The following is a 14586-nucleotide window of genomic DNA, read 5'->3' as shown; positions in this document are numbered from 1 at the left end:
GAGGAATAGTTTAACATTATGGGAAAGACACCTATTGCTTACTGAAACCACTCTCATAGCTGTCTGTTAGATATAAAGCGACAGCCATCAGCCTGTTAGCTTAGCTTAGCATAATGATTAGAGACAAGGGGGAAAAAGTTAGCCTGGCCTATCTCTCATCAAATGTAACAGAATAATATGCTAATAAGCACATGTGAAACTTACAATTTTTTGTTATATCTTGTTTGGTTTATCCATACAAAAAGAAAAAAGTGAAAACACAATAGATTTTGGTTTTATGCCAGGCTAGCTGCTTCCCTTGCTCACAGCCTTTGTGCTAAGCTAACAGTCTCCTGCTGCAGCTTTATGTTTAATGAACAAATATAGAGTGGTAAGTTATCAATATTCTCATCTCTCTCTCAAGTTTTTGGAAAGGAAGTGACTAACCATGTGACCAGGGTACCCCGAGGGTTTTAAAGTGTAAAAAAGAGAGCCAAAGCAAATAAAGTGGCGCCGGTAACGGCACAGTGGCCACATAGATAACGTTAGGGACTGTAAACTAAAGCCACCTTCCTGATATGTACAGTTAGCTGAACTAGCTAGCATTATCTGATGGAGAGTAACTTATTACATTTACTCAAATACAATTAATCAAATACTGTACTGTACTAAAATAAAAAGTTGAAGTACTTGAACATTCCTTGAGTATTTCTATCTTCTGTTATTTTATACATCTGTTCCATCTTCTCAGAGATAACTTTTGTAACATACTTTTTACTGTACAATATACATATATCAAGTATAAGTCGTGTTAAAAGGTCTTCTTTAAAAGTCTTAAATTTAACCCTGATAATCCTGGAGGTACCCTGACTACCAACATTTGAACTATTCCTTTAAGCTGCTTTGTAGTGAGTAGCCTACAGCTAATTTGACTTTTTTATATTTTGTGTAAAAAAAAAAAGAAGCTCAAATATGACTTTTATTTTAAAAAGTAGCATTAAGTATCAATACTTGTATTTATATCAATGGGAGTATAACTATTTGATAGGCCTAAACATTTCTATTAATTTAAATGACGGCTCTAAACTATTTCTCACTCTTGAGTTTTCTGCTTTTTCATGTGCTGTACTTGTGTCTTTTATTTATGTAATTCAGTTACTTTGTTGACGCCAAAGGACCTCCAGCTTATTCCCACTGTGACTATAAGATTTTCTGCTGTCACCATGAGCGGTTGACTGGTGCTGGTTTCATTCAGGAGTGTGTTTTCTTTTTTTAAGAGCATGTGTTTCATGTTAGCCGCCATTCTTCTAATGTGAATATCTACTGCAGTGCATGCCTTGTTTAATGACCACTTTCTGCATTTTATGGACTTAAAGAGATTCTTGTGTTTCACTAAGGCCTCATTGACACTAAACTGTCCTGGAGAGACAGCATGCTATCTTAAATATTAACACCTTAAAATATAGGTACTGTTTACTCAAACTAGACTGTAATTAAGTGTATAATTGATGTTTTATATTAAATCCAATAAAAATAAAATAGTTTTGCTGTATTTGTATCTGCTTGGTGAGAAATGGATTGCAGTTGTTAAAGCAAACTTTTGAAAGTATAATTAACATTTTTTCTTCACCTAAAATAAAAGTTAGCTGCAAATAACACCGTTGCTCATTTTAAAACACTCAGGTGTTTTCCCTCCACAGCTGAACTTGGTCTGATTAGCTTAGGTCTACTGTATGGTGCCAACACTAGCCATCGCTAGTTTCAAGTCTTTAGTACAGCACGATGTTCATTTAGTAAATTATGGTCCAATTTAAAGTAACATAGACTAATATTAAGGCGTTGTGCGGTCTTGGAGTTGTACGTGTTTTCTTTGTACAACTTTGACCCTTTCACAGTATGTTTTCAGTTCATTAAACGTGTCTCATGTCTTATTCAGCAGTTGAATGTGCTTAGCTTCACCCTCTCTTGTCACTTCCGATTGCAAAAACCAAGATAGCAAAAAAATTGGGCCAAATACCCAAACTCAAGACTTCAAAATAGCAGCAGACCACAAACCAATGAGTCATGTCATGGTGACTGTCCACTTTCGCCATACAAAGTATGAATAGTGTGTTAGTTTGCGATTTCTAACAGAGCCATATTCTTACATGTACTATTCCATTCATTTTAGCTATGTGTTGCAGTTAAAAAACATGGAGACTGAATTGAACATGTTTGCTCTAGGAAGAAGCTGCCAGGTGTTTCCTATTACACATCAAAGAACAGAGGTTTTTTATCAAGAATTTAAACAGTTGAAATTATATTAGCCGGGTAGTTAACCTCCTAATGGCCTTCCTACGCATGTCAACTGACAACCCCTCTGATTCTTAATGTGCTGCTGCTCTGCTTTGGCACAAGATCAAAAAGCGTATTACGATCCTGGGCATGTGTTCTATGAAAACCAGTAGACCAGTTGATGTTATTGTTTCAGCCTTTGAAGTTATGACCCCAAGGTTAGTGTGTGCTCTAGATTATTCAATAAATCTTTGACTTTTAGGGAATTAGCCCCATTATTATGCAGGTTTGTGTCTTAAAGGTGCTTGAGTCTCAGGGATGAAAAGAGTGCTCGCACAACCATTTCCCGCTTCAGTCGTCTAATTCTTTCTAGTTCAAGGTTGCTCGACCAGATTTTATTACGAATAAAGAATGCGTAGCACAGTTTATGAACCAAGCCTAAATCTTGTGAAAAACCTTTGTCAGAAACCATACAAGAGACAATAAGCAGACCTGAGTTGATTAACAAAAGAGAAAGAAAGCATATCTTGAGACAGATTGAAACCACCTCCAGGCTGATGGATGACTTTCTGGATGAGTTATGGTTGTCTGACGATGATAAACGTTGAAGGAAAAAGGTCAGAGCCCCACAGGATGGAGAATGGAGCTCTGTCTGGCACTGCCAGTTGCCCTTACACATTAGCACTCTGGAAAATAGAGCACAGATGGAGGGAGAGACAAGCGTATGAGTGTGTCAAGTTTGTATATTTGTGTGTCCTTAGGCAGGGCATAGGTTCTTTTGTATGCATGCATGATAAGAATACAGATGTTAATGATTAGGTCCTACCTAACAGTATCACATGGCTTTTAGAATTTCTCTGCCAATTTTCACGGCCTCCAAAACGCAAACACCTATATAACACTCAATTATAACACCTAGTGTGATATACTTAAAAGAAGCATGACAGTTTAGTCCATCAATCTGTGAAGTCTTGCATCAAGTTATATGGGGATTGTACAGAAACAATTAGGGAATGAGGAGGGTCAGAAAAGGGGGAATGTTGTGAACAGTATTTTTGTTTTGCTGAAAGGAAGGTAGTCTGACTTTGTTAAGAGAGCAAGAATGTTTCCAGATTTAATTTCAAAATTCTTAGAATTATCGTCGTTATACCATCAACATACATACATACAGCATCGTAAATTCTCAATGCTTTACCTCTTTGGGTTATTCATTTTGAAAAAAGTTAAAGGCTACTTACTTAATACTTTTATTTTTTTATTGAGATATTAGGTGAGTGGTATTGCACTTTTTTTTCTCATAAGGCACAATGCAGTTTTTTTTAAGGGGAAGGGTATTGCATGTTTTTTATGGGTATAGCAGTTTTTTTGTAAGTTGAGGTCCTGACATCAATAACCCTGTTGAGAGTCTTGCTTCACAAAAAGTGAAACGTAAAATTCAACCCCCCTTCCCAGACCAAGTTATTCCCACAATCCCTTATTTGTGTCTATGAAGGAATAAAACAGGACAACTTTGTAATAGTTTCCTCCAAAACCTTCAATATATTGAGAGAAATGTTTTTCTAAAGAGAGTCTGACACATTATGCTTGAGTCCATGCACTGCATGAAATCTAAACTCCTCACCTTTGTCTTATAGTAACAGGCATTCGTGGTGCACACCTCCCTCTCAGACAGAGCGATAGGCGGGCTGCCAGAGAGTAGCATGAGGCGGCCGTAGGGGCTACTGGGCTGCATATGGTGCACAGACTGTGGATACAGGTAGCAAGAATGTGCAGAGAGCAAGTGTTCTCCAAACTTTGCCCTTCATACTGAAACAACCATTACATCAAGGAATATGAAGGGAAAAAAAGAAAAAGAGAGAGGAGTGGAAGACCGAGAAGTAGAAAGCGGAGGGAAAGAAAGTGAGAAATCTGCATCTGGAAGCATTTCTCACTTGTTTTGAACTTTTTTTCCCTCTATACGCTTAAAGGCGCCCCGAGGCTTCCCACTGTTTCTGTGCTCTGTTGTAAGTCTAAATGTTTTGCTCTAGATGTTGTAAAAAAAAAAAGCACTTTTATATGGCTTGGGTTATAGGCCACCACAACTAATCATTATGAAACGGAAGGCAACACAATAAGTCTTCATCATTAACTTCAGAGAACAGGGTTTGTAAAATAATACCAAAATGTTCATTATAACGTAGCATACAAGAGGTTGTGTAATTACACAGAGTATTATACAATTGATTTCCCTATGATTTCATCAACTGGCATTTCTTCCTGAAATGCACAATACACAATACTGCTTGTGGTGAAATACTGCCCTCTACAGGATATAAAGAGAATCGTCTTTTTTTGCTCAAGTTAAAATGTATTATCACTGCATATGTATGCCACATTCTTTTTAATGCCATTACAACAGGTTAACAATGACTTAATTCAGAATTGACTGTACTCATTTGCTATATGACAATACAACTATATATGCCAGTCATATACATTACTGTAATCTTGAGTTTAAATAACAGTAGTTATGATATAATTCCATACATGGATGCAGACTGTGTCCATTCTCAGCGGCTGTACTACAGGGGTTACAGAGCAAAACACATCTCTTTTTAAATGTTATTATCATCATCGAATGATGTTAAATGCACAGTCATCTCTAAGTTTACACAATTATTATGTAGGACTATAAATCTAAATAAATTCTAATAAAGTGTGTAAATTTGAGAGGCAGCATGTTAGCTGTGAATAAAAATAAGCATACAAACAGTTAAAATTCCCACATGACATTTAGGGACGTGGCTACAAAAACCCAAATACCGCATACTTAAAAAGAGTGTAAGCTTTTGATATCAGTAATATATTAATGTATAATTACTCTCTAGTGTATACAGATATCAGAGATCAAACGTGATAATTCGGCACTTAAGTGTTGCGTGTTGCAGCAAAAAGTAAATTGCATCGCTATCATCTTATGAAAGGCATCTTTGAGGCGAATGGTAGTTAAGTTAATGGTTGATGATGAGAGAAATGAGTAAGGTGTAAATACAAGAGGTCACATAGTTTATGTCGAGAAGCAGCAGCCTTTTCATGTTTACAGCTTTGGGATACGCTTGAGATGGTGAACTACAACATAAAACGACTACGAATCTGTTAATTGTGAATAAAGCGCTTGACTAACACTAATCATTTGGATAAATATATTAAAACGATGCTCAGCGGCACAAGTTTCACATACGTTCAACAATGCTACCATAATATTATTAAAGGAATAACCTTCATTATATGTTGGATTAAAACAGTGAATTCCCACTGAGTGTAATGTTCTTGGAAAACAATGTATTCAAAGACTTTAAATGTAAGTTAATCATTTGTAAAACACTGTATAATAATGAGTTGTTTTTTGGTCCATGCTGCAATGAGAACTGACTGTGAGAAAGACATCCACGAAGGGAATGAGTAAGACTAGTAAAAATGAGTATAAAGAAGAGGAGGAAGGATGAGAGAGGTAAGACTACGTATGTCACTTCAGTTAAATAAGGCCTGTAGGAAGAAGGCGAGGAAGTTTTAGTGCAGGATCTCGATGAGGAGGCGTTTGAAGTCCCCCCCACACTCTGAATCCAGAGCCTCTTTCAGAGTGACATCGTATTTTTCCAGGTACATGTCCTTCACTGTCTCCATGTCGATCTGTGGGTTAACAAGATAACACTGCTGTCACAACAAAATCCCTTTTCAATGGCTATTTTTGTTTTCAGATTGAACGTAAACATGGCCCTAAAAATACTTTTAGAGCAAATTTAAATCCAAAGTTTTATTTTGGAAATCTGGAAATAAGTTACACATTTTGACTTGCCTCAGAGCGGCCTACGATGATCCTAATGAGGGTGTCTTCATCAGTGCCCACTCCCTTCATGGCGGAATTAAGGCGTCGGGCGAAATACAGCTGCGGGTTCTTGGCACACCTGACTTTAAAACAAACACAAAGATAGCAGATGTTATTATAATAACTGATATTTGATTTGATATTTCATGGCTTGTGAAGAATTAGTGTATAACCTACCCAGTGTAATGTAGCAGTCCTTGAGAGTCCCTGTTGCTTCAGAGTTAATGGTGTCCAAAATGTCTGTTCCTGAAAGCTGCAAGACAATAAGATAACATTAGAATTTATAATATTAAAATGAATGGGAAGACAATGGAAAGCTTTTTTTCCCTTACCGACTCATAGATCTTAAAGGTGGCCTGAAGTTGCAGGTAGTTTCTGTGTGTCAGGATGAAAGTGAAGGTGGACTCATCTGTGCCAAATCTGCCTTCTCCTGCCTGACAGGCACAAGAAGAGGAAATAATGCGGCAACGTTGGTGAGTATTAAAGATAATTCTCGTTTTATTACAACCTGGATAATATTTTTGAAGGCCATCCCCAGACCTTAGCATCGCACTGGTTCCCTCAACAAAATGAAGATTAATTAATTGGATTATTACAGAAAATAATGATACTTACAAGTTCTTTTCACCAAGATGATCTCTAAAAATAAACACCACCTTTATGATATTTGAAGCGTGGATGCAATTTGCAGAAGAAAACAACTATAGAGCTACACTACGGTTGCATGAGAGTGAGTTTACATTACAAGGCTGTAAAGGCGGACTAGTCTGCGTGATGATGTTTTGAAGTCTCATTTAGCCACTTGTTACAAACCAAACCCAAAATTTACAAGGGTATTTACTGACATATTTTGGTTTGTAGAACAAAACGTTAAAATCTCTTTAGCTTCTGTTGACCACAGATATTATTTCAGGCATCTTACCAAAAAACAATAAAAGAAACCATTGACTTCGAGACAATGGAACCGTCTGCAATAAATTTCATGTCAATCCATCAAGTTTTTTAAGATATTTCAGGCTGGACCAAAAGTTGTGGACTAACCAACAAACATTGCCATCCCTTAAAGAACTGACTCGGGGTCATTCTTATATTAGGAGTTGTAGGAGGAGCACCATAACACCTCAATGTAACATGTGAGATGTGAGGAACCGGTTGATATTTTCGCAGACTTTGCCACATCACTGTCTCTGCACACATTTATATTTGTACAGTGTTAGCTTGAAATTTGAGATGAAGCTTCACACCTCAGTTGTGAATTTCCACAAAGATCTCACAATCCTGTTCTTTAACAAAATCCACACTGAAGCATAACCACAAAAACAAGCTTTGATTTAATAAGATCTGTACTTGTGGGATTTGCCAGTCATCCTGGGCTCACATGCTCAAACATCTAAATCTAGGATCACATTACCTTGCAAATACTGGTATTATTTGAAGGGCAAACTTTTAATTTAAAGGAATCCTGCAGCACCTGGGAACGTACCTCAAACAAAGATGTGGCATCCTGTTCGGCTAAATCCTCATCCACTTCATAGCCCTCGTCTCTGCTCGCCTGCAGATATAAAAGGGACATGAGCAGAGGGGGATACAGAAATATGGAGGGGAAGAAAGGTTTAAGTGGATGGATAAGGGAGGCGATGCATGTATAGAGAGTGAGGGAAAATATTTAGTGAGTGTAGGAAAGGTCAAAAAGATGGATTACAAAATAATCTCAGCCATTTAATGGGATAACAATCATCTGCTCCACATCAATTGGAAATATTTGAAGGCCTCTTTGGATAGACGTCGTTGTAGAACATGAGTCACACTCTGTTTGTCTTTTCCTTGCTAGGGGAAGGAAGAGAAAGGGGAAGCAGAAACGGTCTGGGAGTGCTGAAAAAGCTGGCAAAGAGGCCGAAGCATGCCAATGATGTGATGTATGACGAATGTCTCAGTGGGCGAACCACAGCCTGGACAACAATTCTGAGAGCCATAATCAAACAAAGAAAAGCAGTATTTTTTACATCTCTTTATTGCTTCCATCGGGATTCAAGGCTTCCACCTAATTGTGCTTGAAAATGTGGTGACTATGTTAGAAGTGTCCTTAGTGGTTAAATAAAGCTAAAAATAACAAGTGTTTACCTGCAGCAGTGACATCAGCAGGTTCCTCACGTCTCCACTGGTGTCATCCTCAATGTCTGCCTCTAGTTCACGCTCATGCACTGCAAGTTAAGAGGCAAATATGATTTTCTTTAAACCATCAGCAAAGGAACAATATCTGTAATCAAGTCCTGAAAGCAGAGTGCTACAATATATTTTACATGAAGTGAAATTTGACTCTGACAAAGATCAAATCAGACTGTATTTGTCGCCAGCCATAGAAGAAAACATGGCTCATTATCCCATGATTCACTCCTAAAACTGTAACACCCACAACATTATGACAAATGGAAAACTTATATGTGGTATGTATCCGTTCCACATGCTAGTTGAATTATGACTTTTTGGTGCGAGAGGAACATCAAAATGTTTACTGTTTATAGGCTTCATGACTCAGCGTGGAAGAAAACTCACCCTGTGCATAAGTGTCCTTGTAGCACAAGATGTCCTGTTAGAAGCAAAAGAAAGATGAGAATGTTAACAGTGAAAAAAAATGTATGTATCCGCCCTGTGATTCAGACTCGCCACAAAATCGAATGGGTTCTTCCTTGGTCCATGCTTAACCCTTAAATCAAGCTTCATGAAAGTAGGCCCAATAGTTTTTTCCTTAATTCTGCCGACAAACAAACAATCCTAACCGATAAAATAACTTCCTTTATGGAGGTAATTATCCCCTAGAGTTAATTTGTTGTTTTATTGACAACTTACCTTGTGGCAAAATCTATCATTTTACTATATTGACTCTATTACAAACCTGTTATAAAGAATTCCTTATTAGAATGTGGCAGCCAAAATGGAGCCCATATCATAATGTGTTCTTTGGAGAGAAACTCATCTGGCAGCGACTGCATAGTAACTAAGGCATGAAAATAGAAACATGTTATATTAAAGAATAGTATCCCGTAAACAGACCTGATTGGTGGCTGTGCACAGGATCTCTACGAGCACATCTTCATCTGTGCCCGCCCCCTTCATGGCCTTCCTCAGCTCCTTGGCGTAGTAGATATGAGGAGGCTCCAACATCGCCACAGTGGCTTTCTCAAAACTACCTGTCAGCTCCTTCTTTAGGACCTCCTCCAACTCCTTAACAAAGACAGAATCAGCTGCATGCATGTGTGTGAGTGTATCTAAGAAAGAGGGAGAAGTGAAGGAAGGTACTTACGTCATCATACTTCTCGAAGTAGGCATTTTTGATCTCCAGACGCTGAGCTGCAGAGCGATTGGCCAAGATCTGAATAATGACCTCTTCATCGGTGCCTGGAGAATATACAGCAGCACACACACACACACACACACAAGGATTGACATCAGGGTGCTCCAAAAACAAAACGATTGCTTAACCATCATATTTCTCTATTACTAGACAAATAGAGCATTTTTTAAGACTCAAGACAGGCCTTTAATTAAAATGGCTGCCGGCAGGCGGACATGTTTCTGTTAAATATGGGGTAAAATAGCTTTTTTTATGTGTTGAATAATACATTAAATGAAATATTCAAAATACAATAACCTCATGTAATATCCTTGTGCATAACTGACAGTAAAGTGCATGTCATACTGAGGTCATTTAGGATGGAAATTCTGTCATAATTATGCTAACTTGTGTATTTGCATAATTATGACATTTGATTTTATTTGATTGGCTGTGTAGCTGCAATGACAGTAAATAAAGTCAAACTGATCAACAAAGGCGGAAGTATTGTCAATACATTGATAACACAATACAGCAGTAAATATAGAATCTCCCAGTTGACAATTGCCATTGACAGATTGCCTTCAAATGATCTGCATGGTCTCTGGTATTAGTCGGCAAACTTTTATCTACAATTATCTTGAAAATGAAGGATTTATTTGTTGTTGTTGATGTAGTTATAAGTTGATCCATTGTAAATGCATTCTAGTTAGGCAATGATGGTCGCCTTAATCTCACATGACTAAACAAGAACAAACAGAACCAATTACACAACTCCTTGTAGAGGAATGAGCATAAGCTCTGTTCACTCACCCAAACCTTTACACGCTTTTCTGATAGCCTTGATATCAGCTGTGACATCGAAGTCCTCATATGGGACAATGGTGGGCTAGAGAATACAAAAGGGGCTGAATCATTGGACATATACAAATCATTCATAAAATGCATCCTTATATGTATAAAAACAAAAATCTAATTATGATCAACACACACTTTAAGGAGTCATGTTCATGTATGATGTAATATACAAAACACCAGCCTGCAAAATCTTAAGATAGTAAATGCAGAATAATATATACATATATATATATATATATATATATATATATATATATATACACAACATCCCTCTTTAAATCAGTTTGAGTGGATGGCATTCACTTAATACTAGAAGGTTTATTCATATATATGTATATATATATATATATATATATATATATATATATATATATATATTCATATATATATATATATATATATATATATATATATATATATATATATATATATATATATATATATATATATATATATATGAATATTTGAGTGGATATATTCATATATATATATATTCATATATATGAATATATATATATGTATATATATATAATATATATATATATATATATATATATATATATGAATATATATATATATATATATATATATATATATATATATATATATATATATATATATATATATATATATATATATATATATATATACATATATATGAATATATATATATATATACACACATATATATGAATGTATATATATATACATATATATGAATAAACCTTCTAGTATTAAGTGAATGCCATCCACTCAAACTGATTAAAGAGGGATGTTGTGAGAGCTTTATACATCCCAGTAGATCTAGGCCTGTTTCTCCCGCAGGAAAAGGGCGCAGCCTGCGTGCTCGCTGAGTCACGGGGCAGCAGCAGTCTCCTCTCCTCTCCTCTCCTCGCCCACCCTCCCTTTCATACAATGATTCATTGATCAGCGTTTTCAGGGAAATTCCTCCCTGCTGATCGAATCGCTTACTCCCTCTGCTCCCTCATTCTAACTGCGCCAGTGTTGACTGTGTACAGACGAAAAGCTGTGTTGTCATCTCCTGAAGAATATTATAAACATAGTCTTCTGAAGGATGTCTGTGGTACAAACTGATACTTTAGTGATCGTTTTAATCTTGTTATTTATGACTGTATGGCTTTAATTGTTTGCCATCATTGCAAATCCGATCATTCCGAGCTATAAAAAATAGCTGACAAGTAAAGTCACCCATTGCAGTTTTATATATTGCACTGATTAAGAGCTTATGTTATTTAAGTTACAAAGCTAAAGGGAAAAAAAAATCCAGTTTTTCCTACCTGCACGTTGCCCATGTTGTTCCAGATCACTCTGTTCTGCTGTAAAGCGACAAATGAGAGCTGTGTGTGTCCTGATGTGTTGCTGCTCTCTAGTTGATGTGATGCGTGTCAAGTCGGGTCGGATTTTCCTGAAAGGACTCAGCCCTGTCCGGTGCTGCAGGGATGACGTCACTGCCGCTTATTAATTTGGTAGGAGGGGGGGGTGCTGTAATGTAATGGACTCGGTGAAGTAAACATCAACTAGTTGTTGGACTGGTTCTAATTATTATTATTTATTTTTTTGTGTTACTAGCAGGGGCGCCGAAAAGGGGGGTAAAGGAGACGGATTCTAGGGGCCCATGATGGAGGGGGCCCAGAGAGGCCCCTAATGATGATGAAATTATAATACAGAAAAAATAATGACACTAAGTTATTAACTAACATATAATCACACATGTTTTATTTTCCATTAAAATGCATAATTGTATGTAAAATAGCATCAAAAAATTTTGCCGCTGTGTTGGGGGCCCTGTAAAGATTCTTTTCATGGGGCCCAAAATCCCTAGCGGCGCCCCTGGTTACTAGTACACTTGTAAATGACGGTAAGGGACAAGTACAGAGGAACACTGACAGTTGCAGAAGCAGTGTCTGCAGTCGCTTGTATACAGCCAAAGCTTATTTAGTCCCTTGAAGTTATCATTAAAAGTGCATATGATAAGGAAAAACAAGAACAAACAAAGCAGAATGCAAACGACTTAAGTACACAAATAATGAGTGGGTGTACACAATTAGTGAGTTGGTGTCATGATTACAGTTCGAGTTTTTTAATTATGGATTTGACAGTTAATTACATGTTGTGCTACTTCAAACCTTTACTTTTGACCCTACTAGATGGTTTCCCATATATATTAGCAGGGGTGGAAGTAACGAATACCTTAACCCTTTCATGCATAGAGGTCACTACAGTGGTGAGCTATGCAAATGTTGTTTTCTTGTATATGCATGGGTTTTGATGGCATAGTTGCACATCAGCCACTACAGTGAGCGCTATTGTAGTGGCTGATGTGCAACTATGCCATCAAAACCCATGCATATACAAGAAAACAACATTTGAATAGCTGTCACACTGTAGTGACCTCTATGCACAAAAGGGTTAAGCAACCTAGCCTGCTATTTATCACACATAGTACTACTATAGTACTATAGTTATTGTTGTTGAAACAAAAGTCACTATAAGGAGATAAATCAGCAGCTGCAGCAGATGAGAAGTCCAAGTCCAGAGAGGTGACAACCCGGAAATGATACGCATACATGTGTGAGTTCACCTGCCGCTGAGTTCATGGGTGTCGTTATAATTAGAGGATTTTGGAGGACTTTGCTCAGACAGGTGAGTACATCAACACACTGCTGGACTCTCTTGAGAACGTAAACAACCACTGAGGTGCCTAGAAACGTATTGCGTGTGCGGGCTTAGGCAGGTGTGTAGAAACTTGTGTGGTCTCTCTTTTGCTGCAACATGTGATTAAGTTTAGGTTGTTGACATGTCCACGTTGTCTGCTTTGGTGATGTTCTGGTTGATTGATGTGAGGCTACACTGAGGAAGCCAGTTGTATATTTCCATAATTGATAATCAGTGTTATGCCCTGTCTGCAGAGTGCCCATCTGTTGGATGGACAGAAGAGGTCCTGTAGCTGATGTTGTTCCATTTGTGTAAGTTACAATTAATGAAATATATTTTGTAGCCTCTTCCTCCCACACACTTAAAACAAAAGCAATGAAGTAATATTTGTACACAGAGTAGCCTCCTTTTTGAGTTGCCTACTTTTTACTTTTACTAAAGTACATTTTTACACAAGTAGCCTACTTTTACTTTTACTTGAGTAACATGTCTTATAAGTAACCGTACTTTATTTGAGTCCAACATTCTAGTACTCTTTCTAGTACATTTTCTTTATTAAATATGTTGGTTTGTACATTAAAACTTCCAAACAGTAACCTAAGAAAGTTATGGTAATGAGATCTCAACCAGGTTAAACATTAAAATGATCCTTGCACCATTATCCATCACTAATACTAGTTTTCTTTAAATTCTTAAGAAACATTGTGAAAGCCTGACTTGTAATTGAGTATTTTTTGAGTGGTAATGTGTTTATTTAAAGTTAAATATCTGTGTTTCTTGCACTCAATCCCTAAAATATAGCCCACTGATTCTCAAATCTAAACTAAATTATTATTATAATTATTTGATAATATCAAATACAGGTAGGCTGCATGATGAACTGTTACAGGCTCATTATCATGCTTTTAATTTAAAAGGTAGCGATTCAGATCTTTTACTAAAGTAAAAGTTACAATACTCCCTTACAAGCGAAAGTCCTGCATTTAAATTTTTACTCAAGTAAAATGAATCACCAAAATGTACAAAAGATGAAATTATGCTGCATAAGTACAAGTACTTCACTTACAGCACTTCAGTAAATAGTAACCTTCCACCACTGACTCATTTTCCTCATGGGGGCAGTGTTGCACAGGCTGCTACAATTCACAGAGAACTAGAAGCTATTTTTTTGCATTTAAGATGTGGCAGACATGACAAAGGTATTTTAAAATTAAAAGAATAAAGGATGTGTTGTTTTGTATTGAAGAAAAGTTATTAAAAAAAAAAATCCTATTAATATTATTGGAATATTTTGAAAAGTTTGTTATGATATGGATTGTTTTGGTTTCATGGAATTTTACATTCGGCTTGTAAATGTCTCTATCTACAGCAAGTAAACATGGTATCTTGAAAGAAGTGTTTAAAACATACGATGATTAAGTTGTTTTGTATACTTTGTATCTAATGTGATCAATCGAACACTGATCAATGGAGTGAATATACGGAAACCACAAACAGCCTAAGTCACCACCCTGATGACGTTAAGATAAAGTGTTTTCTTGAGCTGATTAAACCGGGGTGCACAAGAGAGGAGTTGTGCAGCGTGTTTTAATTCTGATAGACC

The 14586-nt window shown here is 36.7% G+C and overlaps 1 protein-coding gene across 2 annotated transcripts; it reads right to left on the bottom strand.

Moving 5' to 3' along the window:
- Positions 1–4482: 4482 nt before the first annotated feature.
- On the bottom strand, positions 4483–11715 carry LOC129088749 (annexin A13-like). 2 transcript variants are annotated; one of them, XM_054595992.1, is made up of 11 exons: positions 11606–11715; positions 10263–10338; positions 9420–9514; positions 9170–9340; positions 8672–8705; positions 8240–8319; positions 7602–7670; positions 6451–6552; positions 6296–6371; positions 6089–6201; positions 4483–5922 (listed from the first exon to the last, which is right to left on the bottom strand). In XM_054595992.1, exons 1-11 carry the CDS (start codon positions 11618–11620, stop codon positions 5803–5805), a joined length of 951 nt encoding a protein of 316 aa, XP_054451967.1. In that variant the 5' UTR covers positions 11621–11715; the 3' UTR covers positions 4483–5802. The 2 variants fall into 2 exon arrangements, with proteins under 2 accessions (XP_054451967.1, XP_054451968.1); XM_054595993.1 differs by having other exon boundaries at positions 9170–9337.
- Between the last annotated feature and the right edge of the window lie 2871 nt (positions 11716–14586).

This window comes from Anoplopoma fimbria, chromosome 3 (assembly GCF_027596085.1).
Source record: "Anoplopoma fimbria isolate UVic2021 breed Golden Eagle Sablefish chromosome 3, Afim_UVic_2022, whole genome shotgun sequence".
NCBI classification, from domain to species: domain Eukaryota; kingdom Metazoa; phylum Chordata; class Actinopteri; order Perciformes; family Anoplopomatidae; genus Anoplopoma; species Anoplopoma fimbria.
Note: the sequence above shows the minus strand (reverse complement) of the source record. Positions and strands in the feature narration are given on the sequence as shown.

Bases quoted from the DNA above. Each gene is read 5' to 3' on its own strand.
- LOC129088749 (XM_054595992.1), bottom strand. The intron at 8,706-9,169 runs GTCTGTTTACGG...TGCTTCTAACAG, and splicing joins TGTGCACAGCCACCAATCAG to GACATCTTGTGCTACAAGGA. The intron at 8,320-8,671 runs GTGAGTTTTCTT...CTTAACTTGCAG, and splicing joins CAAGGACACTTATGCACAGG to TGCATGAGCGTGAACTAGAG.